Source organism: Lissotriton vulgaris, chromosome 2_1, assembly GCF_964263255.1.
Source record: "Lissotriton vulgaris chromosome 2_1, aLisVul1.2, whole genome shotgun sequence".
NCBI lineage: Eukaryota > Metazoa > Chordata > Amphibia > Caudata > Salamandridae > Lissotriton > Lissotriton vulgaris.
The window spans coordinates 520,073,322-520,100,473 of NC_141687.1; the positions used below are offsets into that span (position 1 = coordinate 520,073,322).

A 27,152-nucleotide genomic window follows, 5' to 3' on the forward strand; every position below is an offset into this window, starting at 1 on the left:
AGCTTAGGCTGAGAAATAAAATGCATACAGCATCCGGTCTTTTTCCTAGGGTGCAGAGGCAGGTGGGTGGGTGGGTGTGTGTGTCCCACTAATGAGCTGGGTGGGCACTGTTTACATTTTCCTTCGTGTAAGAAAAAGGCAAAAGCATCTTGGCTCCTTACTGGGTCACAGAAGTGTGTGTGCCACCCAGGAAGAAGCCCGGTGCAGGAGGCTAAGAAAAAAGAAGTTCCTCGCTGGGCTGCAGAACTGTTTGTATATGCCCCCACAAACAGCTGGACAATGTGTGGATTTTTTTCTAAGCAAATATTTATTTATTTATGTGCGGGATCCTCACTAGGGCACAGAGGTGTGTGCCTGTGTCTTGTGCTGTTTGAAATTTGACTTAGCGTCAGATAAAATCCAAACTGCGTAATGCTCCTTACCTGGAAACAAAGCTGTGTGTCTTGGCCCCAGAACAGTGTCTGACTCCTTGCTGGGGAACAGACACAGCTCCTTCCTCTCTCAATGCTTCTCTTGCACATAGAAGAATTCGGAGAGGAAAAAGCTGTGTGAAACCACATCAGGAAGTGGATGTTGGACAAGGCGGGACTAGAAACAAACCGAGTCCATCCCCTTCCCATCTCCACCTGTTGCTTCATATCTTCGGAGGATGGGTTTGGAAGTAGTGAGAAGCGGGTGATGGGAGTATGGGATGAGCATAATTGCTCCTTCAGCCAACTGATAGTACCACATTACAAGACAAAACTACACAGGTATCATTTTTTTCAGGGTGTACCCACTACTGTGGCTAGTGCTTCTTGTGTGACAATACAAGGTCTACCACTGGTCAGCTGCACTGAACTCTTAAGAGCAACAGCAGAAGATTTGGTGCACTGCAAGGGCAATAAATGGCACTCTTTGAAGGGTTTCAATACCTATCTATTAACAGTTGTAAAACAACTCTGCTAGCTCCCAACGTGTGGCCGATATCTTCAACTCATGTTCCTGTAACTATGACAGATACTTCATTAAACATGACAGAGCCAAACGTTAAAGTTAATTGTTTTTTTTTTTGTAAACCCAAAGCAGAATTTTTTTTTAAATAAAAAAAACACAATGCCCCCACCCGAGGAGGACATTGGTCACTTTTCAGTGCCCCTTACCACTAGTTTTTTTTTCTGGTGGTGATGGGGCTGACAAATGGCTATATATCCACCCATTTAAATGAAGCAGGCCGGCAGCCCATTGGAGTTTGACCACGGCGGAGATGGAGTAGCCTCTGCCATCGTGAAACTATGGTCTGCCCAAATTTAAATTGAGTGGGGAGACCATAGTCTTGGCGGGGAGGGAACTCTGTCAACATTACAACAGAGTTCCCTCTCCGCCAACATATACATCAGGCCTATAATCTTCAGAATCATTTTCTTTTCTGAAAGAATGTCCTTTTCTAAATACATTTGCTAAGCCAAGTCGTGTAAAACTGGGGAATGACAAAATTACATTTAAGTACTTCACTCACATAAAATATAAAAATACGATGTCAGATATTAAATTGCAAGATTACGGAAGCTTACTTTGGTGATTTGAGGTCCCGGTGAATGATCTTGTGCAAGTGCAGGTAGCTCATCCCACTGGCAATCCCCGAAGACCAATCCACCAGCATGTGAGGGGTGACTTTGCGGCCTGCTCGAAGCACTTCATAAAGTTGCCCCTGTGCACAATATTCCATAATGATGCAGTAACATGGTGCCTGGGTGCAAACAGCCCTGCCAAGAGAAAAGTGTACCTCTGTTATCACAGATGAAAATGCAGACTGCTATATCTTTATTACCATCTATGTTTAGAGTGCCACATGAAAGCACGCCACTACACAGCTCGGCCTTGCCTATGTTTGTATGTAATACTTGCAGGATTCACAAACCACTGTAAAATTCATCATCCATCAGAATTAGCTCCGACAGTAGACCAATGTCGGGTATGCTTGTCACTGGTGTAATTTCACCTAATATTAATTTGGACGGGGATACAGTTTGCCCATCTCGAGGTACAGAGTTGGGGAGAAGTACTTGCATTTTGCCACTTGCAACATCAAACTTCCACTACTTTTCGCTATAAAGAACCATCACGTAAACGGTTAAGGCAGATCTTCATGAGCATACGGGTGAAAAGTAAGTGTGTGTGATGGGGGCGTCTGCTCTGCCTTGAAGCCAGGAAGGGGCAGGGAGCTAAACAAGAAGCCTTCTCGCCTGGGCACCTACTACCTGAAAGAAATGTAAATAAGTGCAATTGGTGAATCACAAAATGTAAAGCCTTTCTGAGGGCCAGAACAGACATTAAAATGTTGGAGTCCGTTGAATCCCCAAGGTGATAAAGATATGTTCTTTTGAGAGGTAATGTAAAGGATATTACCAGCTGAATTACAGTTCTTTTAATGGACACTAATTAAAAATGTTATAACTAAGTGCAGTCTGATTGTGAAATACGAAAATAGATGTTTTGAACCACTTCTTTTATCTCAAACACAAAGAGGTCCTTTAGGATGGCGTGTGGACTTCAGTATCCCGAAACATTGGCGGTGCTGGGACCGGCTGTCAGTGGTGTAGCGGTCCCGCCATGGCAATTAGGATGCCACTGCCACCATGGCGGTGGCATTCCGCATATATTACATTGTGGCGAGAGGTGCTGTAAGCAGCACCCGTCACAATGCAATATATGCATGTTGTGTATTGGCATGCAAAACGTGACCGGCACCGCGCGGTGCCTGCCAACTTGTGCATGCCAATGTTGGTGGGTATCATGGGTACCCCCCAAGTGCAGCAGCCAACCCCTCCACCCCCAACCCTCCTGGGGGCCCGCAAAGAGCCCCCAAAGAGAACTCCACATGCCTTTCCATGGCAGAGTCACAGCCATGGAAAGGCATTGAAAATACCACATACTAATATGGATGGCGGTGCCTGCAAGGCACCGCCACCATTTTATGGGCCGTTTCCGCCCAGAAGGCAATCTTGACGATTGCCTACCAGTGGAAAAGCGGCAGACGGTCTTTCGTTCGCCTCGGTACCCTCTGCCATGCTAATGTGATGGGGGTAACAGGCCGTCCGGCAGAGTGTTTTGGTGGGTGGATCGCCACTGCCAGTCGGGCGGTAGTCATCCGCCCGCCATGCTAATGCCCTCCCAAATCTTTTTGCACATTTTGCCGCAGTCAATCTTATACAATGTATAATACATTTTTAAATGGATGACAACATATTGGCCGCATTGAACTATAAATACACAAGCCAACCAGGATTTATTTCTGTGACTCGGGTTACACACAAAGGCATCTGCAGTAATCGCATTAATTAATTTAGGGTTCATAACGTAAACCGTTTACCTTGCATTTATCAGTTTGTTTTGTTTTATATGCTGTTGCATGGAAGTGGAACGGAGATGCCAACAAAATAGTTGCAGTATAATGTGTAGTTTTTGCCACATCTTTGACCCTGCCCCCACAATTACTGACTCAGCCCCCACTGCACTCTGGATCACAGTTCCCACACGTAAAAATGACAATACTTAAAACCAGTAAAAAAACATTCTTGATCATGGACGTGAGGCCTTCAGTTCCTGGCAGTTTTTGCAGTATGGGGTTGGTACATAAAAGTGCCAGTGTATCTTCTACAATGTGTGCAGAGATTCATGAAGAAAATCACCTGAAAGTTCGGTCACATGAATCAAGGGCTTGGTGGCAACCTCTGGTACCCAATAAATGACAAGATATTCCCTAATAGCATTCATACAGTGAGGAAATTAGGCTCTGAAACACTTCCCCCTCATGACAGGAATGTTCAGCTGAGGTGAAAGAGGCAGGACTACTGGACTGGAGGGAAATGGTGGCATCCAAAGCTAAAGTAATCAAGTGGTGGAATGGACACTTGTAACTGTTCAACCATTGGTTGGCATGGAACACCCTCAAAAACGCTATGTTTATCGAATGCGGTATATTACTGTACTCCGCCCCACATTAGCGTTACGGCATTTATTATAGGATGTCCAATAACGTGCTGTATGCCGGCCTCTCCAAGAGGCAACCTCAGGTTCTGGCAGCAGTGTCCAGAGAAAGAGGGATGGGAATGTGAAAGGGAATTATTTAAAAAACAGAACTTAGCCAAAAAGGATTTTATTAAGAGAGGTTAAGTCTGTCATTAAAAAAAGTGATGGGTATAGAGAAAAGAACTAGTTACTGGATCTTGCTATACCACTTAATGAATGGTGTCGACATGTTTCAGCTCCCTAGTGCCCAGCCGGGTCTATGGAGCCTTCGTCAGGACAAAACAAACAGATTAATTACACCACTTGTGCAGTAATTCACAGTGTTAATTTTAGCACTTGATTGTTTCTGTTTACACTCTCAGACCTGTAGTGAAAAGAGAGAAGGATAAAACAGGCAAACGCAGACAGATACATCTTTATCATGCATATCAGCACAGTTCTACAACTTCCAAAGGTTTAGGGTTTTTTTGGAGCTTATTTTAAGCTAACATTTCAGGGGGAGGGGTCTTACAGGGGACCTACTGAGGCTCAAGTCTAACTGAGATTCTGTTACAAGACCAGATGGATTAAGGTCATAGTAGGACGATATTTTTAAGCTCCAAAATAACCCTAAACTTTAAGTGGTATAGCAAGATCCAGTAACTAGTTCTTTTCTCTATACCCATCACTTTTTTTAATGACAGACTTAACCTCTCTTAATAAAATCCTTTTTGGCTAAGTTCTGTTTTTTAAAATATATATATATATATATATATATATATATATATACACACAAATGTGGAAAAAGGTAGGGCTAGGACCTTTCTCAAGATTTGCCCGGCGCTAACCGCCCTTGTACCATTCAAATTACCAAGCAATGAGGCAGGCGCCGGAGACCAGAAGGCAGGAAAACAGAAGTTTATTCCGACGGAGCAGAACACATCAGATCAGACAACAAGGTATCGTCTCGAGGTGCTCTAACAGCCTCTCGGAGGCCTGGCCTCTTATACACTGGTTTATGGCATGTGACCTTTCTTTATTACAATCAGAACTTTGTAAAGCAAGGAAAAGACATCCCCGTAATCCTTGTGTCAATCCCACCCCCATATACCTTCACAATAGAGGTCCTCAACCTGCTGATAAGAGGAGGGGGTCATCACGCAGCTGAGTGTTCTGTCGAGTCTTAGGATGTGTGCGCCTGATCATATCACAGGGGGTGGGGAGGCCTGGATCAATAGAGGGTCCTTTGAGGGAGAGCGACCGCATACAATAAGGGGCAGTAAATGATATCTCCCGGCTTAGGCGATGGCCTCGGACCTGTGTGGACAGTCGGACACGGGGTGAGGGGCCATCAATGGAGTGGTATTCATGCTGCGTGGACAATCCAGTGCAGAGGGAAGGTTTATCAACAGAGGGGCATTCATGGGAGGAGAGGAGGTGTTGGTCAGGCGCTGGCGTGACTCCCAAGGACAGGGTCATGCAGAAGGGTCATGCTCATGAGGGGGAGGGAGGGGGAGCCAGGGTGCGCGGAGGATGCTTGCTGGGTCAGTGGGGCGCGCTGGTGATCGATCGTGGACAGGGAGACCATGATATCTAAAATGGCTGCCGTGCACGTAGTACATAGGTGACCTAAAATGGCTGCCGTGCACGTAGTACATAGGTGACAAGCTGGCGCAGACGATGTTCAGATCGCAAACTAAAATTCCACAGTCCTCCCTTTTAACATGTCTCGCCAACTTGTCAGTTTGGATTTATCCCCATAAGGCCACGTATTTCTACTTCATAGAGGGGGCTCATGTGCTCATTTCGGAAGTCCCAAGTCTTTGGGCACATACAGTTAGAAACAAGGCCGCACAAAGGTGGCAGACATTGGATACCTAAGCAACACCCACATAATATCACAACAGGTATCAGCACGAAGGAAAACAACTTCCAACCCCAATTCTTCAAAGTGTCCCAAAACCAGCTCCCGAGCGACCATCCTTCTTGTTCTTGGTGAACCTCCGAGGAAAGTCTGTGGAGGTGCTCAATGGCTTTGTAGACTGAAGGCGAGTTATCTGGCACGTAGGTGCAGCAGCTAGATCCGATGATGCGGCATGCTCCTCCTCGGTCGGCTAGGACCACATCCAGGACAAGACGATTTTGGAGGGTCACAAGGCGGACCGCCTGAAGCTCCGCCGTGTTGTTGGCGAGGATGCCAGCCGTGATGTTGATCGTTGTTTCTACTGCCTGGGTCAGGTGTCGGATAGCGCGGCTGTTTGCCATTGGGCCCCACAGAGGAACAAGTCCCTTTGCTGCATCTAGGAACTGAGCTCCAGTGGAGGCGGCTTGTTCCATGTCATCTGCACGCCTCTGCCGGTGATGGTTAGCCGGGGCTACATACGTGGGGGGGAAGGACGAAGGCAATGTAGCAGGTACCCTTCCAACCTTTCGGGAGCCAGGTGTAAGCTTTGGTGCCGCACACAAAGTACATGTTCGGAGAAGCAACAAAGGAAGGGGGGTCAACTGAGTCCAATGTTCTGGTGATTCGGCAGGAGCTGTGACCCACCAGTTGCGTTCCCTGGCCTTCTAGGCACACAAGACCGGTGACATTGATAACAGACAGAGCCACAGTCAGGGTGGCGGTAGTTTGTTTTTGCAGATGAGAGAAGGTGGTTCTGGCTGGATTGTGGAGTACCTGTACTTCGACTCGTTCTTTGGCTGGAATGTCTTTGAGGAAGGTGGCGCCTGCGAGCGCAGGACACAGGGCAGTAGGGGCCTTTCCGGTTCTGTTCAGCCAGAACCCAGAGTAGAAGTGCGACACTGTCCGGCTGGAGGTGGCGTTGTCCTTGTGGCTCTCTTGCATGAGGATCAACCAGGCGAGGCAGGAGCCGTGAACTGAGAAAGGAGAAGGGATGAAGGGGATGGAGTGTCCTGTGGCATGCGGGAGCAACCCGCAGATCCAGCAGTTCGTAGCATTTGCAGCAAGGTTGTGTTGGTGCAACAGTTGCACGAAGGAATTGTTCCAGAATTCCCTGCGCCTTTCTCGGAGCTGAGGCGACAGAGAGATTAGGTGATGCTCTTTCAGGGGTGTTGGTTGTGCAGTAGGTAGCAATGCCTCATGAGCCGGTGTGCTTTCCTCCAGAATCCAGAAGGAGGTCATGAGGAGGAGGCAGAAGAGGAAGACAATGAAGAGTGCGATTGTCTTTGATTTGTGCAAGTTGTCAGTCTTTGGATTTCTATACTGGGTATTTCCTGTTGCTTCCATCATCTTCTTATCTGGCGCTTCCATCATCTTCTTATCTGGCGCTTCCATCACCTTCAAGGGGCTCGGTAGTGGGCAGAACCACAGACTTCGTTTAGCTTCTCTCCCGGTAACCCTTGATTGTGTTTAGGTCACCGTTCTGAGATTTAACTTAGTCCGTGGCCTACTTAGCCGAAACTCCCTCCTTTCGACGCAGGAAATACCCTTCTCTGGATGGCACAGTGGGATCAGAGAATTTTGCAAGTTCGAGTGCCTCAGTATCGGGATAACAGTCCAATATCGGTCGGTCTTTGCTCAGGAGCTCTTCTTGGGTGCTGACGTTTTCTGTCGTGGCCAGGTTTGCAGAGACCTTCCGGCAATGATGTGCGTGCAGCCAGTGCTTCTTCCCCTCCACTCGAAGTGCCGTTCGGGTGGTAATCAGCACTTGCCAGGGGCCCGTCCACCGCGGTTCCAGACTCTTGGTCCGCTGGAAATTTCGTATCAACACGAAATCTCCCGGTTTGATGTCATGGCCGGGGCCCCTGGAAGCATCGGGGATGGCCTGCTGCACCTGTTGATGAATGACAGACAACGTTTTAGTTAACTTGCACAAATAATCAGATAGTAGGACGTCTGGGACGTCATGAATGGAGGTCGGTTTGGGAGCAGTCCAGAGATTCATCGGTCGCCCAAACACGACCTCGTAGGGGGTCAAATGGTGCTTGGTGGGAGTGGAGCGCATCGATAACAAGGCCAGTGGGAGGGCATCCGGCCAGTTAAGTCCAGTGGTGGCCACTATTTTTGACAATTTCAGCTTCAGTGTGGCATTATGGCGTTCCACTAGACCGGCGGATTGGGGGTGGAAGACCGCATGAAACCTTTGCTTCACCCCCAACCCCTTTAGGATTAGTTGGATAACCTCAGCTATGAAGTGGGGGCCATTGTCGCTCCATAGAATTCGACAAAGGCCATAGCGAGGGAAGAATTCCTTCAGTAGTACTTTGGCAGTAGTCATGGCAGTGTTGTCACGGGTTGGATAGGCCTCTACCCATTTGCTGAAGGCACATACGATGACTAGTACATACTTCAGGCTTTGGCATCTCTCTAGTTGGATGTAGTCCATCTGGAGGACCTCAAAGGGGTGATTGGGGGTCCCAAACCCTCCCCGTGGTACCACAGTTCCTTTCCCGGGGTTGTGTTGCAGACAGATAAGGCACTGCTGAACTAGGCGTCTGGCCGAGTCAGGGATTTTGTCGTTGTGCCAGACTTTGGAAATGAGTTCGATCATGGGTGCAGATCCTATGTGTGCGGGGGAATGTGCCATCGTCAGTATGGGGATCAGATATGAGTCGGGCAGCAACCATTTGTTTGCATCCTTCGTTCGCCAGCAGCCCTCCTCATCCTTTAAACCCACCCTTGCCCACTTAGTCAGCTCGTGAGGGGTGCTGGCCGACTGTATGTCTCTGATCATTACCCTTGTGTCACTCCATTTTTCTGCTTGTGACCTGGTCACATACATGCGTGTTACCGTCCTATTCTCAGCTGTGGTTCGTGCAGGGATGTCGGCCAATGCATTCCCTTGTCCGACTAAGTCTGTCACCCTTTTGTGTGCCTGACATTTGATCACCGCTAATCGTTTGGGGAGGAGAACTGCTTCAATCAGAGCGGAGACTAGATCTCCGTGGAGGATCGGGGTGCCGTGGGACGTCAGGAATCCCCTCTCCCTCCACAGGAGTCCAAAATGATGGACCACTCCGAAGGCATACTGGCTGTCTGTATATACGTTCGCGGTGGTCCCTGTGGCGATGATGCATGCTCGTGTGAGGGCTATCAGCTCTGCTGCCTGGGCAGATCGTTGTGTGATGCAGGCTGTCTCAACTACTGTTCGGGCTGTCGTTACTGCATAAGCGGCTGAAGTGGTGCCATCTGGGAGTTTGATGCATGAGCCGTCTACCCATAGCTCTCCATCGGGGTCAGAAAAAGCAGTGTCTCGGAGGTCAACCCTACTCCTAGTTTGTTCGTCCGTGAGGGTCACACAGTCGTGGATGGGAGGAATGTCGGGGTCATTTTCAGGCAGGGGTAACAATGTGGCAGGATTCAAAGTCGTGCATCTCTTTAGTGTGATGTGGGGTGCAAGCAGAGTCAACTCGTACCCTGTCAGTCGTGCGCTAGTCAGGTGTTGGGTCTTTGTCTGGTTCAAAAGGGTGTCGACTGCATGGGGTACTAATACTGTGAGGGAGTTGGAAAGTACGATTCCCTCGCTCTGACAGATAGAGACAGCAGCGGCAGCTACTGCTCGAAGGCAGGCAGGCAAAGCTCTGGCTACAGGATCAAGAGTGGCGGAGAAGTAGGCACAAGGGCGTTGCTTAGGACCAATTGATTGAGTTAGGACAGACAATGCACATCCCTCCCTTTCGTGGGTGAAGAGGGAGAAGGGTTTGGAGTAATCCGGCGTTCCGAGGACGGGTGCTGAGCAGAGTGCATCCAGTAATTCCTTAAAGGAGGCTTGACACTCAGTGGTCCAAGGAAGCAAGGAGGGGGCATCTTTGGTCAGCAGGGCAAGTAATGGTTTCACAATGAGGCTGTAATTAGGTAACCACTGTCTGCAAAAAGAGGTTAGGCCAACCAAGGAGCGGACCTGCTTTTGTGTTTTTGGGATGGGGGTGTCTAGGATGGTTTGAATTCGGTCGGGTGTAAGTTTCCTCCCTTCTTTGGACAGAAGATGGCCTAGGTAAGTCACTTGTGGCTGGCAGAACTGTAACTTCTTTTTGGAGACTTTATGGCCATTTTCTGCAAGAAAGTGCAGGAGTTGGACAGTGGCTGTCGTGGCAAGTGGGGTGGTGTCGGCCGCCAAAAGGATATCATCGACATATTGGATCAACACCACCCCCTCTGGTAGCTGGAAGGCATCCAGCTGTCTTTTGAGGGCCTGGCTGTAAATGCTGGGACTTTCAGTGTACCCCTGGGGAGCTCTACAAAATCGGTACGAGCGGGATTTTAAAGTGAAGCTGAAGAGATAACGGCTGTCTGGATGGATGGGGATAGAGAAAAACGCGTTCTTAAGGTCGATAACAGTGAAGGTGGTGGCAGTGGACGGGATGAGGGTCAGAATGGTGGTGATATCAGAGACTACAGGATATTGGGGTACAACCACTTTGTTAATCTCTCGCAAGTCGATGATGAAGCGGTACGCTTTCTCATCTCCTTCACCTTGCTTCTTAACAATAGGTAGGATTGGGCTGTTGCAGACGTTGCTAACCACCTCTTCAACCACTCCTGCATTTACCAGTGACTGAATGATCGCTACCAGTGCCTTCTCACCCTCTGGCGATATCCGATATTGCGGGAGTTTCGGGAGCATAGCGTCCTGTCGTACAGTTATGTGAATAGGATCAATCATCATTCGCCCCACATCAGAGTCATTTTTGGCCCATAGGTACGGAGGCAGGGTGTCAAGCAAGGACATGTCAGCATCAGTTATGGAGCACATGTGTCGTGGGGGACGGGATCTGGGCAGGTCTGGGTTGTCGTACAGGATGACTCGTATTCCATCTGGGGAACACCTAATGGTAGCTCGAAAATGTTTCAGTAAGTCAATGCCCATAATGGCGTCAGGGGAGTTGGAGGAAAGCAGAAATGTCGCGTCCGTGGTGTTGTTTTCTAGGTCAAAGGTAATAGGTACGGACATAGGGGTTAGTGGAGGGCGTTCCATCGAAACCTATCGACGTTATGTGTGAGCCAGACAAGGGTGCCCTTGGAATCAGTCGTTTTGATAACACACTACGTGTCGCCCCAGTGTCTACCAAGAATGGAGACTCTGTACCCAGGACCTTAGCGGTGACATAAGGACCTTGCTGGTCAACACAGAGCTCGACTGGATCCCTCCCTTGCCCCTGGCAGTCCTATGCAAAATCGGGGGCATTTTCACCTTCGGATAGCTGATATTGGTTCTGTCGGGGACGGTCAAATGTGTTCAGTCTCCCTGATCTGTCATTGTTGGTGTCGTTGGGGTGCCCTCGTCCCTGTACTCTATTCCTCGGACCACCTGCCACATCCCTGGAATCCCTATTTCTATTCATCTCTAGCAGAACCGGACACTGGGATTTCCAATGGCCGAACCCTTTGCAGAAGGCGCATTGGTCATTGCTAATGTCTCTACGTCCAGTGTGGGGTGCTGGGGTGTGATCTTTAGAAGGTAGATCTCTGGGGGTGGTTGATTGGTAGTTCCCCCTTTGGTGTTCCCGTCCTACCGCTATACCCTGTATCTGGGCTATCATTACCCTTTCCTTTAAATCTTTCTTCTTTTTCTCGGACGCCCTATCATTCTCATTCTTTTGGTGCTCGTAATACTGAGCCATCTGAAGGATAGCTGCGGGTTTGGAGGCCCCCCAACTACTCTCACTCGTCTGCAGTTTTTGGGAGACTTCTTGTGTTAGGCCCTTTACATAATTTTGTACAAATAGGTGTTGTCCGGTTGCGGTGGTCATGTCTTGGCCACTGTAGTTGGAGAACACTGTCTCGAATCGGGAGAAGTATTCTGACACATCTTCCTGGGGTTTCTGTCGACAGGCCGTGACTATCGACCAATCTACCTTTCTTTCCGGGATCAGTGTTTTTAACTTCTGAACTAGTTTGTCTGGGAGTTCCAGTATGTCTTTTACTGGTTTCCTTCCAGGCTCTCTTTGTCCATCTAGTTTACCGAGTTGGTCCCAGGTATGTCCAAACAGATCCGTGTGGTCAGCCTTCCGGATTTGCTTCCACACGTCAGCTGGCAGGCATAACCCAAAGAACAAGTCAATGTCCGCTAAAGTCATTATTGTCGAACCCAAGGCTGTGCCTAATTCGGTATAAAATGCCGTCGGGTTCTTTCTTAAATCGGGCAGGGTTTGTTTGAAGGTTAGGATATCTTGTCGGTCCCATGGTTGGTAAACCCAATTGTACACAACCCTCCCTTTTGCATTTTCATTATTGACATCATCGCTTGTTCCCTGGCCCCGTGGCGGGATCCAGTAAGGGGCCGCTTCTCTGATAGGCATCATAGTATTGGCTACTTCTACCGAGGTTGTTTCAGGGACTGTAACCTTGGCTTCTGGTTTCTGTTCCGTGAGGTGGCGGAAGACCTCAAGCATTTGCATGAAGAGCTCCGTCGCCTCACGTTCAGTCCCATCTCCAACATCAATCTTCCTATACAGCGTTGTTAGTTTAGCGGGACCCTTACTTTGATACCTATCTTCATATGCGTTCAGGGTGTAGTAGCTGAATCGCAAGATGAAATGCCGTCTGTGGCTGTCGGCATGTGAATTATATACGCTCATTGTATAATCTTCGCTCTCCCTTCGTTCTACTAATGTCTTTGCTATTTTGTCGATCCCATCCCGTTCATCTTTGCTCAACCTATTTAGTCTGGCTGGTGATTGTTTGCTAGCCTCGGGATCGTCTGATGAAGTTGTTAATGTGGCTGGTGCAGAGGCCGTGAGGGCTGGTGCACTAGTGCTAGGATCACTTTCACTCACACTTGGGGCTTGCAGGCTTTGTTGGCTGGGAGCATACGGAGGGGGCATGTAGATGATTGGGGGACCTAGTAGTAACTCATCGTTCGCCCGCTGTTTGGAGGGTAATTCAGGGTAGAGCGCAGAGGGGGTCCTAACAGGACATTGGCCTGTCGACCCTGATTCTTGGTTTTGTGTAGCTTGCTTTCTTTCTTTTATTTCCTCTTCTAGTTGCTTTGCGGCCAGGTGGGCTGCCTTTCGTAATTCTTTCCCTATTTTTGCTTCTTCTCTTTTCTTTCGTTGTTCCATTTCTCTGCGCCACATGCCGATACTGTCGAGCATAGTGGGCGTAGTTTTATTTTTCTGGAGCGCTATTTCTAATGTTTTTATTTTATTTTCGTTAAAGGAACCTATCAGTGGCCACTGACTTTCAGGGTTCTTTTTCGTATATTTATGCCATAGTTTAGTGTAAGCTATAGCGACTAGTCCATACTTAGTGAACATGTCCTTATTAGGGGTACCCTCCAGTGGAGCTGGATGGTTCATCTCTAATAAGCGGTCCAGGCTAAACAGGCTACCAACCAGTGGGGAGAAGATAGGCATGACGGATTACAACGGGGACAAAAGTCTGCACTACCTATCTTATCACGGCGGGCAAAGACTAGACAGAATATTTCTATTCTCCGTTGTTTGCCGGCGGTGAATACCTCAAACGAACCAATACCGAATAATCGGTCAATCAAAACAATTCAGTGGGGAGAATAAGTGGGCACGAAAAGTTATCGTTACCCACTCTTTCTCTACCTGCAAAGAGAGACCTTGTTCTTCCCTGTTTGCAGACAAAGAATCTCCAGACAATAATCCACGAACGACAGTTCGGGAAACAGTGGGGGAGGAAGATAGGCACGACGGATTACAACGGGGACAAAAGTCTGCGTTACCTATCCTTCACTGTTTGCAAAGAGAGAGCCTGTTGTTTTCTCCGTTTGCAGACAGCGAATCTCCAGAGGTTTCAACAAAGCGTAATACTAGTATTATCCAAACAAAACAATCTTTTCTCAATTCGTCGTGTTTACACGACCTTACCCGGACCGCATGGACGGTTTCCTGTCCTCTGGATCCAGCGCCCGATCGTCCTCTCTCCTTCGTGATGCCCGTGGCACTCCTGATGGTTCCCAGTCAGGACCGTAGATCACTCGAGAGAGGTCTGTTCAGAACTAGTGAAGGTCGGATGATCGGCTGTCAGACGAGGGTCTATCGGACACGAGCTCTTCCCGATCGTTGCAGTCGTTCACTCTGTCGTCGGGACCTCTCCCACTGGATCCACGTGTCGCTGATGGGCCCCACGCTTTGGGACGCCAATTGTGGAAAAAGGTAGGGCTAGGACCTTTCTCAAGATTTGCCCGGCGCTAACCGCCCTTGTACCATTCAAATTACCAAGCAATGAGGCAGGCGCCGGAGACCAGAAGGCAGGAAAACAGAAGTTTATTCCGACGGAGCAGAACACATCAGATCAGACAACAAGGTATCGTCTCGAGGTGCTCTAACAGCCTCTCGGAGGCCTGGCCTCTTATACACTGGTTTATGGCATGTGACCTTTCTTTATTACAATCAGAACTTTGTAAAGCAAGGAAAAGACATCCCCGTAATCCTTGTGTCAATCCCACCCCCATATACCTTCACAATAGAGGTCCTCAACCTGCTGATAAGAGGAGGGGGTCATCACGCAGCTGAGTGTTCTGTCGAGTCTTAGGATGTGTGCGCCTGATCATATCACAGGGGGTGGGGAGGCCTGGATCAATAGAGGGTCCTTTGAGGGAGAGCGACCGCATACAATAAGGGGCAGTAAATGATATCTCCCGGCTTAGGCGATGGCCTCGGACCTGGGTGGACAGTCGGACACGGGGTGAGGGGCCATCAATGGAGTGGTATTCATGCTGCGTGGACAATCCAGTGCAGAGGGAAGGTTTATCAACAGAGGGGCATTCATGGGAGGAGAGGAGGTGTTGGTCAGGCGCTGGCGTGACTCCCAAGGACAGGGTCATGCAGAAGGGTCATGCTCATGAGGGGGAGGGAGGGGGAGCCAGGGTGCGCGGAGGATGCTTGCTGGGTCAGAGGGGCGCGCTGGTGATCGATCGTGGACAGGGAGACCATGATATCTAAAATGGCTGCCGGGCACGTAGTACATAGGTGACCTAAAATGGCTGCCGTGCACGTAGTACATAGGTGACAAGCTGGCGCAGACGATGTTCAGATCGCAAACTAAAATTCCACACAAAAGTTTCCGCTTTACCGGGGGCCTCCAACACTGCAGGGCGGGCTCTCAAAAAACAGGAACGGAGATCCTGGTAATTAAGTTTCCACACAGACAGAGAGCCCACAGCTTGCGTGTACACCTCAAACCAACATTTTATTAAGTCAGCATCACGTGGCAGTGCATCCACCTCTTTATAAACCGAACATGTTTCAGCGCCCCAGCGCCTTGATCACAGGTGAGAATAATTCAAAACCAAGTGGTCATGTGGTGAAAGGTGAGAACCACAATGCCCACAATGCATTCAAACACAGTCTTTGGCAGAATATGAATTTTCGCCGTAATTGCACTGCATCATGTCAAAGTCCGGCACATTTAAAAGCATTGTGAGAATGTCCATTGCAAGCGTAGTGCTCTTTGCTGCCACATGGTGCAAATAAGTGTTTGAAGGGAAAACACGAAGTCTGCAAGAAGGAAGCCCAAGCCTCCATCACTCCCTTTCTCCTCTGTTTAACACATCAGCATGGCAATCCTTTTAAGCTTGTTTTCGCAGAAGAGCGCGTCATGCCCCCTCATTTTAAGGTTCCAAAAGTTTCCGCTTTACCGGGGGCCTCCAACACTGCAGGGCGGGCTCTCAAAAAACAGGAACGAAGATCCTGGTAATTAAGTTTCCACACAGACAGAGAGCCCACAGCTTGCGTGTACACCTCAAACCGACATCACGAGGCAGTGCATCCACCTCTTTATAAACCTAACATGTTTCAGCGCCCCAGCGCCTTGATCACAGGTGAGAATAATTCAAAACCAAGTGGTCATGTGGTGAAATATTCATTGAAAAAAACAAAGGTTACAGGGACGATATAGTTGGGCTCAAGTTTCACTCATACAAAACCAGTTAAGTCAGGCGCCATAGTGACCTGAGCTAACTATTACTTATTCCACCACAATCCACTGCTTAGGACCTCACATATTACATCACTTATGACATGGTCAGTGACATTACTGATGACATCACTGATGGCATCACTGATCACCTTATCCAGTGAGTGTGTTTTGAAAACTTGTCTGAGAATTAAAGCTATATAGTAAGCTACTGCATAAGTTAAATTACTATTCTTACTATACTACTAATGAGTGATACTATTTCTATTGATCTGAATGATTGTGTGATTGTATCCATGTGTGAGTTGCTGTATGGGTATGTGAGTGGGTGTATGAGTGAGTATATGGGTGAATATGTCGGTGTATGAGTAGCTGCATGGGAAGATAAGTGGGTGTATGACTAGCTGTATGGGTGAGTAAGTGGCTGTTTGAGTGGCTGTATTGGTGAGTAGCTGTGTGAGTGGCTGTATGGATGGGTGAGTTGGTGTTGGAGTCACTGTATGGGTCACTGAGTGGCTGTTAGGAGTGGATGTGTGGGTGAGTGACTGTGCGTATAAGTTGCTTAATGGGTGAGTGGTTGGCTATTTGAGTGGGTGTTTGGTTAACTGCGTGGATGTGTGAGTGACTGTATTGGAGAGTGAGTGTCTGTGAGAGTGTTTGTATGGATGTGTGAATGTGTATAAAAGTGGGTGTGTGAGTAGGTGCATGAGTGGCTGTATGGGTGAGTGGGTGGCTGTGTGACTAGATGGGTAAGAAAGTGGCTGTATTGGTGAGTAGCTATGCGAGTGGCTGTATGGATGGGTGAGTTGGTGTGTGAGTGACAGTATGGGTGAGTGACTGGGTGTATAAGTTGCTGTATGGGTGGGTGTTTGGTTAACTGAGTGGGTGTGTGAGTGGCTGTATTGGAGAGTGAGTGTCTGTGAGAGTGTTTATATGGGTATGTGAAGGAGTATAAAAGTGGGTGTGAGTGGGTGCATGCGTAATTGTGTGGGTATGTGCATGAGTGGTTGATTGTGTGAGTGAGTGGCTGTGAGTAGGTGTATGGGTAAGAAAGTGGCTGTGAGTGGCTGTATGGGTGACTCAATGGGTGTGAGTGACTATAGTTGAGTGAGGGGTGCGTGGGTGGTTGTATGGGTGAGTGAGCAGATGTATGAGTGGTTGTGTGGATGATGTCATCAGTGATGTAATCAGCGATGGTAACTGGTGAATTTTACTGTTCTTACGTTGTTTTTTTTGGGGTGGAGTGAAATTTGAGCCGAACTATAACATCCCTGTAATCCTTGTTCTTTTCAGTGAAATTCTATGTTTTTAAAGTTACTTCTAACTATAAAGTCCCTGTAATCTTTGGTTTTTCAGTAAATTTCTATGGGTTTTTAAAAAAAACATTTCCTAACTGTAGCCTGTCACCTTTTAGAGTGGGTGTGTGAGTGGCTGTATAGCAAGTGAGTAGGTGTGACTGGCTCTATAGGTCAGTGAGGGAGTATAGGAGTGTTTTGGTGGGTGTGTGAGTGGCTGTAAGGGTCAGTGAATGGGAGTGGCTGTATGGGTGTGCGAGTGGCTGTGTGGATCTGTGAATGGATGTGCGAGTGGCTGTACGGGTCTGTGAATGGATGTGTGAGTGGCTGTATGGGTCTGTGAGTGGCTGTGTGGGTGGCTGAAAAGGTCAGTGACTGAGTTTGTGAGTACGTGTGAGTGTTCAGGTGCCTGTATGGGGCTGTGAGTGCCTGTGTGGGTTTGTGAGGGGGTATGTGATTGCCTGTGATTGCCTGTGTGGGCCTGTGAGTGGGCATGTGAGCGCCTATGTATGTTTGTGAGTAGTTGTGTGAGTGATGCTATGGATTTTGGGCATGATCATACTAAGGATATTCAAAAGGGAGAACCATGGACTCTGCTCTCACCAGGAGATGACACGAAACAAAACACTCATCACAATCACTACACATAAGATTGTGTTTCAATAGATCAACGATTAGTTCACCTCCATTAAGGATTTAAAAGTGGAAAACAAGAGAATGCACACTTGCTCTTCCTTTGCGAAGCATGAGAAGTTAGGATCATTTGTGATTTACAGAAGTGGCACTTCAAATACTGTGTTTACAATTGTAAGTGATTCCCGTTGAGGTTTAATTTCTGTAAAATGAGCCCCAGGGCCATAATGGAACTTCATAGTTTCCAAGAAGAGTCTACAATTTTGCCGAAAATGTTTACCCAACAGGAGTACTTCCTACTGGTTAATTAGTAAGTGCTACCTTGCTGGGTAAATGTCTAGTGCATATTCTACACTATCGCTGAGTAAAGGACCACGAGATATTGTCTCCAATGACCTTGTGTGTAAGTAATTTCAGCAAAGTGATTGTTCCTGCAGCGTCTTCATCCACAAATCTGTGATAACATGAATCCTCGTCAAGCAGGCACATCAAGACTACAAAGAGGAGGAGTTTGGTGGAGATGTCCTCGTATTCCTCTGCATCAAGAACTCATCACCAAAATTGGTGGGAAGCGAGCTAGGGGGTCTTTTGGTAAACTGCCCATCAACATAGGAAAAGGTGGAAAGACCTTTGCATACCACTAATGAAACCGGGGGGTGGGGGGGGGAGGCAAATGGGCGGCGCTTGCAGATGATTTCTGGCATTTGCATACTCAGGATAATCAAAAGGGAGACCCAAGGTCACAATTCTTATTCTTTTCCAAGGGCCGATTTCAGCTCCAGGGTTCTATCACCTGGGGCTTAACCAAAAATAAAAGTGGGATTGCGATTCTGCGGCCCCCCCTCTTGGGGCCAATTGCGGCCCTGGTAATGCACCCCCGGGGCCCAGACTCTTGCTCCGGAGTGATCTGGACACCACCCAGGGCACATAGTGTGCTAGGTTGAGGATCCTGGGGAGAGCCTCAATGCCCTGCAGTCCCCCTGCCTCCAGCGGAAGTCAGCATTGCTCCCACACATAGGGGGCAGCAAAAAGTGCTGCTCCATGGATGTGAGGGCAATTTTTTCATCTGTTTTCCTGCCCGGGCAAAAACCTGATGAAAAGTCTGCTGCCAGCGAGCGGGAGCGAGCTTACAAATTGTTCTCACTTGGCAGGATGTCACGGTTTAGGTGTGATAGACTTGGACTTCATGTCCCAGAATGCCTGCGGGTGTGTCTGTTCTTTGTGTCTGTTCGGTGGTTTCCCCTCCCTTTTGCATAAGTGCTTCACTTCCTGCTTACTCGGGGCTTGTCACCTGGAGTGTTAGCCTTCTTCGAGTTCAGAGTTTAGTTTACGTGTGCCATTGATTCGATTTTGGAACATTTACTGACTGGATACGTGTGCGGGGTTCCAGACCTTGCATTCTGTTCTCTCCGCGTTCGGCAGGAGCCGCGCTGGGATTCAGAGGAGACGCCTGCAGAGCAGCGCGGCGCTCCTCACCTTAGAACTGTTGTGCCGTTCTGAGCAGGAAGACTCGTGCAGTACAAGTCACGCTGAGAGCGGTTCCTTACGCTTTCAGTTATTCCTTTTGTTCTTTGTGGGAGTCGTGACTTTTCCTTTGATCAACGGATCCCGGATTGTGTTTATTTTTGGAAGCCTCAACATTGCAGTTAGGGTGGACATCCAGGCTGGGTGTCAGTTCAAAAGGGGAACTCTAACGAACACTAAGGAGGCAAGTGAATTACTTTATGGATGAACCCTGAACCTATTAAGGTATTTCTCTTCTCTGGAAACACCAGCAGCTGAAAAGTTCCAAGCCCTATGCTTTTTTGGGCTTTCTGTTAAAACATTCAATATATACAAAACTGTGAGGTGCTGCTGGTTCGTTTTCTTTTTCTTCCATTTTTTTTTACTTTATTTTTGCTACTCCTGGATTACTTGGATGTTTGTGGCAGCTTCTATCAGTGAGTGTCATTGTAAACTGCCCTTATAGTATATGTCAAGAGCAGGAAAGGGGGGGGAGTACTTACAGTGTTTATTGTGTATTTCTGCAGGTACACAGATCAGAGCCCCGATGTGAAGGTCCCACTGTCCTTCTGTGCTGTAGATGATTTCTGGCTGCCAGTCCTTTATATTTTATTTCTCCACTTTTCCCCTTCCCTGGGTGGGGTTCTCTGGGTGAGGTGTTATCAGAATCGCTCACTTGGAGTACCTTCCCTAGGGAGGAGTGAATCTAGCATCTTCCTCGCTCCCGCCGTGTCTGGAACTACAGGTGGGTCAATCTGTTCTGAAGTGTGACAGAGTGACAAGCCCAAGTATTCAAAACGGCCTGAGCGATGGATACTAATACGGTCTTGACTACTCTGTTGGAGTCCCTTACAGCATTAAGACTGGAAGTGGATACTTTCAGAGGAGAGAATCAGGAAATGCGGAACGAGGTTAGTCAGTTACGAGGTGAAATATCAGGTTTAACTAGGACTAGCCCCTCCAGTTCTAAAGGCGCCCCATATATCAGGCCCGCAACCCTACAGCCTCCCTCTCAAAACCCTTCCCTCTTAGCTCAAGGGACACAAGGCCCTTCCACCATACAGGTTATTCAACCAGTGCAGTTACCTTTAGCTCCTCCTGAGAGGTTTTTAGGGGATCCTAAAAAATTTGGAACATTTTTAGGGCAGTGTAAGTTACACTTCATGTGTAAACCCGCTGTCTTTCCTGACGACTATTCCAAGACAGCCTTCATGTTATCTTATTTAGGCGGCAACGCAGCCACCTGGTCATTCCCTCTTATTGATAGAAATGATCCAGTCCTAGGCAAGTATGACGCTTTTTTTGTGAGGAGATGCGCAAGTTATTTGACAGGAAGGCCGATATGCTATCCTTAGACAGAGAGCTTATCACACTTAAACAAGGGTCACAGGATTTGTTAACATATATAACGAACTTTAATCGTCTTGTTGTTGAGACTGACTGGCCGCCTGCCAAAAGAGTTTCCTTGTTCTATCAGGGATTGAGAGGGGAATTAAAGGATGTGCTGGCTCAGGTGGTGAATATGCCGTCCTCATGTGAAGAGCTCATTGACCTCACGGTTCAGTTGGATCATCGATTGCAAGAACGGAAAGGCGACAAACATCGTTACGAACTGCGATTCCCTTTGTCAAAACCCAAAACAGTGACAGAGGGTGCATCGACTCCCGACACAACTGAACCAATGCAAATAGGAGGAGTAAGAGGCCCCTTAAGTCCAGAGGAAAGAACCCGGAGACGCAATCAGAAACTTTGTATGTACTGTGGAAAGGCGGGGCATTTCATCAAAGACTGCAAAGCTAAAACAAAAAACACACGGAATGTACCTGCAGTTGATTACCCTCTCTCCTCGTCGGGAAACGAGAATGCTCAAGCAAGTTAGAGACCCCTTGTTTGAGCCCAGACCAGGAAAAAGAGGTCTATCATGCATTAGCCAACACCATGCAACCTTCAGTGCCGCATATGAACTTGTGTGTCACCATTAAATGGCCAGAAAAGACGCCTGTAATGGTACACGCCATGCTCGATTCAGGAGCTACGGGCAACTTCATCGACCAACAATATGCATTAAGCATTGGGGTACCACGCATCCAGAAAGAAACACCCGAAGCTGTTAAGGCTGTGGATGGATCTGATCTGACATCAGGGCCAGTATGTTACCATACGCGGCAACTGGTCATGCAAATAGGACAAAACCATTATGAGTACATTTCCTTTGACATAATCGATGCTCCTCAGTTTAAATTGATTTTAGGAATGCCCTGGCTGACCAAACATGACCCTGTTGTGAAATGGGCAGATCGTACCATCTCTCTCTGTTCCCAGTATTGCGCAGAGCATTGTACCATTCTTCACATGTGCGAGGAAAATAACACGGAAACTCCTGCCAGTGCCCTAGCTAGCGGAGGAAGAAGCTTGAGAGTTAACGCTATCACAACTCTCCCAGAGGTTTACCAGAAGTTTCGGGAGGTCTTCAGTGAAAAAGAAGCCAGCAAACTACCTCCACACAAGGAATATGACTGTGTCATAGAGCTAGAACCAGGAGCCAGTATCCCTTGCAGCAGAATATACGCCCTCACTGAGGCTGAAAACACCTATCTTCAACAGTATCTGCACAAAATGCTCCAGTCAGGGTTTATCCGTCCTTCTACATCCCATGCTTCCTCGCCTCTGTTTTTTATCCAGAAGAGGGAGGGGGGATTGCGAACCTGCATCGACTATAGAGCCATCAATAGATTCACACGAAAGAACCGATATCCTCTCCCTCTCATTCCTGTCCTTCTGGACCAGTTGAAAGACGCCAAAATATTCACAAAATTGGATTTGCGAGGAGCGTATCACTTAGTGAGAGTTCGCAGAGGGGATGAGTGGAAAACTGCTTTTCGCACGAAATATGGGCTCTATGAGTATCAGGTTATGCCTTTCGGCTTGTGTAATGCCCCTGCGGCATTTCAATACTTTATGGATGAGGTGCTGAGGGGTTTACTGGATGTGTCGTGCATCGTTTATATTGACGACATTTTGATTTATTCAGCCTCACGTGAAGACCATGTCCAGCATGTAACTGAAGTATTGGAACGTTTGCAGCAGCATGAGTTGTATGCGAAATTGGAGAAGTGTTTGTTCCATGCCACGGAAGTGGACTTCCTGGGGTATGTTATTGGTCCTATGGGGTTACAAATGGACCAAAAGAAGATACAAGCCATACTTCAATGGAAACCTCCCTCTTCGGTGAAGTCCCTGCAGAGCTTCATGGGATTCGCGAATTTCTACAGGCGTTTCATTAAGAACTTTTCGGGTATAATACAGCCTTTAACCCAGCTGCTGAAGAAAGGAGTGGCCTTCAAGTGGACGGAGGCAGCTGACATGGCCTTTCAAGACTTAAAACACTGCTTTGTAACAGCCCCCATCCTTCGCCATCCAGATGCCAGTCTGCCATTCGTGATGGAAACAGATGCCTCGTACTACGCCTTAGGTGGAATATTGTCACAGAGACACCCCGAGACTGGCCAACTACATCCTGTGGCATATTTCTCTAGGAAAATGACACCAAGTGAAATCAACTACAGTATTATGGACAAGGAATTGCTGGCCATTAAGAGGGCGTGTGAAGAATGGCGCCACCATCTGTTAGGAGCCAGACACACTGTAGAAATGTACACAGATCACCGAAATCTCCTGTTCCTAAAAAGTGCAAAGGCATTAACCCCCAGACAATTACGATGGTCTTTGTTCTTTTCTGATTTCGACTTCGTTATTAAATACCGTCCTGGCCCCCAAAATGGGAAAGCAGATGCCCTTTCAAGACCTGCATCTGTTATGCAGGAGTACACAACAGAGACAGAAGATTGCCCATCATTTTGAATAAAGCGTCCTTTTTACCTTCGGCCTCTGCGATCACCTGTCCTTCAGAATTCCTAAAAGAAGTGAAAGAGAGGACGGCGGTCATGGACGTGCCGGCCTGGATAGCCAAAGAACCTTTGCAAAGAACATTAAAAGATGGGTTACTCTTCAGAGACAAAAAACTATACCTTCCTGTGAATGAATTACAGAATCAAGTGCTTCAATGGACACATGATTCGTCTTTGAGTGGACATATGGGAATCCAAAAAACTATGCAGACTACGTTACGTCATTTCTGGTGGGAAACCCTCCGAAAGGACATCGAGGAGTACATAGCTAGGTGTCCTATCTGCATTCAGGGGAAGGCCACCCACCAGCGAAGCAGCGGATTGCTACGTCCCATACCTATTCCTCCGGCTCCATGGCACACTGTGTCCATGGATTTCATTGTGGAGATGCCTCTCAGTCTCGGCAACAATACCATATTGGTGGTAATAGACCATCTAACAAAAATGGGTCATTTCATTGCTCTACCTAAGTTACCCACATCAGGAGAACTAGCTACAGTCTTTTTACAAAATGTAGTCAGGTTACACGGTGTTCCTTCTGTTCTCATTACGGATAGAGGAACACAATTCACCTCCAGATTCTGGAAGGCATTGTGTGACATCATGAAAATCAATGCGAGATTGTCCACAAGCTATCACCCACAGACAGATGGCAAAACCGAAAGGTTAAACTAAACCCTTGAACAGTATTTACAGTGTTTTTCTCTCCAGCAGGAAGAGGAGTGGGGAACATTGTTGTGGATGGCGGAGTTCGCCTATAACAATGCTACTCATTCCTCGCTGGGTTGTTCACCATTCGTCTGTGTTCAGGGGTATCATCCCAATTTTCTGCCCTTTGAAAATCCTAGTCCCTCCGCTCACCCTACCGTTCAGGACCATCACGCTCATCTTGTATTGGTGGGGCAGAACGCCAGGGAGTGCCTGGAGGCAGCCAGAAATTGTGACAAGGGGCAGGCAGATAGGAAAAGGACCCTTGAACCCGCATACTCCCCTGGAGACAAAGTGTGGTTAAGCACTAGGTACTTGAAATTTAAGGGGAACACTCGACTGCAACCTAAGTATGTAGGTCCATATCCCATTCTTGAGGTGATTAATCCCGTGGCCTTGAAGTTGCAACTTCCTTCCTCTTGGCACATCCACCCGGTGTTTCATGTATCCCTACTGAAGCCATATGTGCAAGGCACCAGACCATCCTTGAGACCCCAGCCTCTAGAGATAGACGGGGAGGTGGAGTATGAAGTGCGGGCCGTGCTAGATTCTAGGAGGGTGAGGGGTGTCCTGCAATACTTGATAGATTGGAAAGGATATGGTCCCGAGGAGCGATCCTGGGAACCTCGTGCCAATCTGCACTGTCCTGGGCTCCTGAGGCGTTTTCATGCGAGGTATCCCACCAAACCTGGTGGCCCGCCGAGACGTCGGTCCTTAAGAGGGGGTTCTGTCACGGTTTAGGTGTGATAGACTTGGACTTCATGTCCCAGAATGCCTGCGGGTGTGTCTGTTCTTTGTGTCTGTTCGGTGGTTCCCCCTCCCTTTTCCATAAGTGCTTCACTTCCTGCTTACTCGGGGCTTGTCACCTGGAGTGTTAGCCTTCTTCGAGTTCAGAGTTTACTTACGTGTGCCATTGATTCGATTTTGGAACGTTTACTGACTGGATACGTGTGCGGGGTTCCAGACCTTGCATTCTGTTCTCTCCGCGTTCGGCAGGAGCCGCGCTGGGATTCAGAGGAGACGCCTGCAGAGCAGCGCGGCGCTCCTCACCTTAGAACTGTTGTGCCGTTCTGAGCAGGAAGACTCGTGCAGTACAAGTCACGCTGAGAGCGGTTCCTTACGCTTTCAGTTATTCCTTTTGTTCTTTGTGGGAGTCGTGACTTTTCCTTTGATCAACGGATCCCGGATTGTGTTTATTTTTGGAAGCCTCAACATTGCAGTTAGGGTGGACATCCAGGCTGGGTGTCAGTTCAAAAGGGGAACTCTAACGAACACTAAGGAGGCAAGTGAATTACTTTATGGACGAACCCTGAACCTATTAAGGTATTTCTCTTCTCTGGAAACACCAGCAGCTGAAAAGTTCCAAGCCCTATGCTTTTTTGGGCTTTCTGTTAAAACATTCAATATATACAAAACTGTGAGGTGCTGCTGGTTCGTTTTCTTTTTCTTCCATTTTTTTTTACTTTATTTTTGCTACTCCTGGATTACTTGGATGTTTGTGGCAGCTTCTATCAGTGAGTGTCATTGTAAACTGCCCTTATAGTATATGTCAAGAGCAGGAAAGGGGGGGGGGGAGTACTTACAGTGTTTATTGTGTATTTCTGCAGGTACACAGATCAGAGCCCCGATGTGAAGGTCCCACTGTCCTTCTGTGCTGTAGATGATTTCTGGCTGCCAGTCCTTTATATTTTATTTCTCCACTTTTCCCCTTCCCTGGGTGGGGTTCTCTGGGTGAGGTGTTATCAGAATCGCTCACTTGGAGTACCTTCCCTAGGGAGGAGTGAATCTAGCATCTTCCTCGCTCCCGCCGTGTCTGGAACTACAGGTGGGTCAATCTGTTCTGAAGTGTGACAGAGTGACAAGCCCAAGTATTCAAAACGGCCTGAGCGATGGATACTAATACGGTCTTGACTACTCTGTTGGAGTCCCTTACAGCATTAAGACTGGAAGTGGATACTTTCAGAGGAGAGAATCAGGAAATGCGGAACGAGGTTAGTCAGTTACGAGGTGAAATATCAGGTTTAACTAGGACTAGCCCCTCCAGTTCTAAAGGCGCCCCATATATCAGGCCCGCAACCCTACAGCCTCCCTCTCAAAACCCTTCCCTCTTAGCTCAAGGGACACAAGGCCCTTCCACCATACAGGTTATTCAACCAGTGCAGTTACCTTTAGCTCCTCCTGAGAGGTTTTTAGGGGATCCTAAAAAATTTGGAACATTTTTAGGGCAGTGTAAGTTACACTTCATGTGTAAACCCGCTGTCTTTCCTGACGACTATTCCAAGACAGCCTTCATGTTATCTTATTTAGGCGGCAACGCAGCCACCTGGTCATTCCCTCTTATTGATAGAAATGATCCAGTCCTAGGCAAGTATGACGATTTTTGTGAGGAGATGCGCAAGTTATTTGACAGGAAGGCCGATATGCTATCCTTAGACAGAGAGCTTATCACACTTAAACAAGGGTCACAGGATTTGTTAACATATATAACGAACTTTAATCGTCTTGTTGTTGAGACTGACTGGCCGCCTGCCAAAAGAGTTTCCTTGTTCTATCAGGGATTGAGAGGGGAATTAAAGGATGTGCTGGCTCAGGTGGTGAATATGCCGTCCTCATGTGAAGAGCTCATTGACCTCACGGTTCAGTTGGATCATCGATTGCAAGAACGGAAAGGCGACAAACATCGTTACGAACTGCGATTCCCTTTGTCAAAACCCAAAACAGTGACAGAGGGTGCATCGACTCCCGACACAACTGAACCAATGCAAATAGGAGGAGTAAGAGGCCCCTTAAGTCCAGAGGAAAGAACCCGGAGACGCAATCAGAAACTTTGTATGTACTGTGGAAAGGCGGGGCATTTCATCAAAGACTGCAAAGCTAAAACAAAAAACACACGGAATGTACCTGCAGTTGATTACCCTCTCTCCTCGTCGGGAAACGAGAATGCTCAAGCAAGTTAGAGACCCCTTGTTTGAGCCCAGACCAGGAAAAAGAGGTCTATCATGCATTAGCCAACACCATGCAACCTTCAGTGCCGCATATGAACTTGTGTGTCACCATTAAATGGCCAGAAAAGACGCCTGTAATGGTACACGCCATGCTCGATTCAGGAGCTACGGGCAACTTCATCGACCAACAATATGCATTAAGCATTGGGGTACCACGCATCCAGAAAGAAACACCCGAAGCTGTTAAGGCTGTGGATGGATCTGATCTGACATCAGGGCCAGTATGTTACCATACGCGGCAACTGGTCATGCAAATAGGACA

At 47.9% G+C, this 27,152-nt stretch overlaps 1 protein-coding gene across 2 annotated transcripts in view; it reads right to left on the reverse strand.

Annotated features, from left to right (window-relative positions):
• The window catches only part of MAP3K13 (mitogen-activated protein kinase kinase kinase 13), a 624,460-nt gene that overhangs the window by 183,672 nt on the left and 413,636 nt on the right, over positions 1-27,152 (reverse strand). For both annotated transcript variants that reach the window (XM_086955435.1, XM_086955436.1), the window contains one exon: positions 1,554-1,745. In XM_086955435.1, the coding sequence (XP_086811561.1) occupies positions 1,554-1,745 (192 nt within the window). The remainder of the gene's footprint in view (positions 1-1,553; positions 1,746-27,152) is intronic.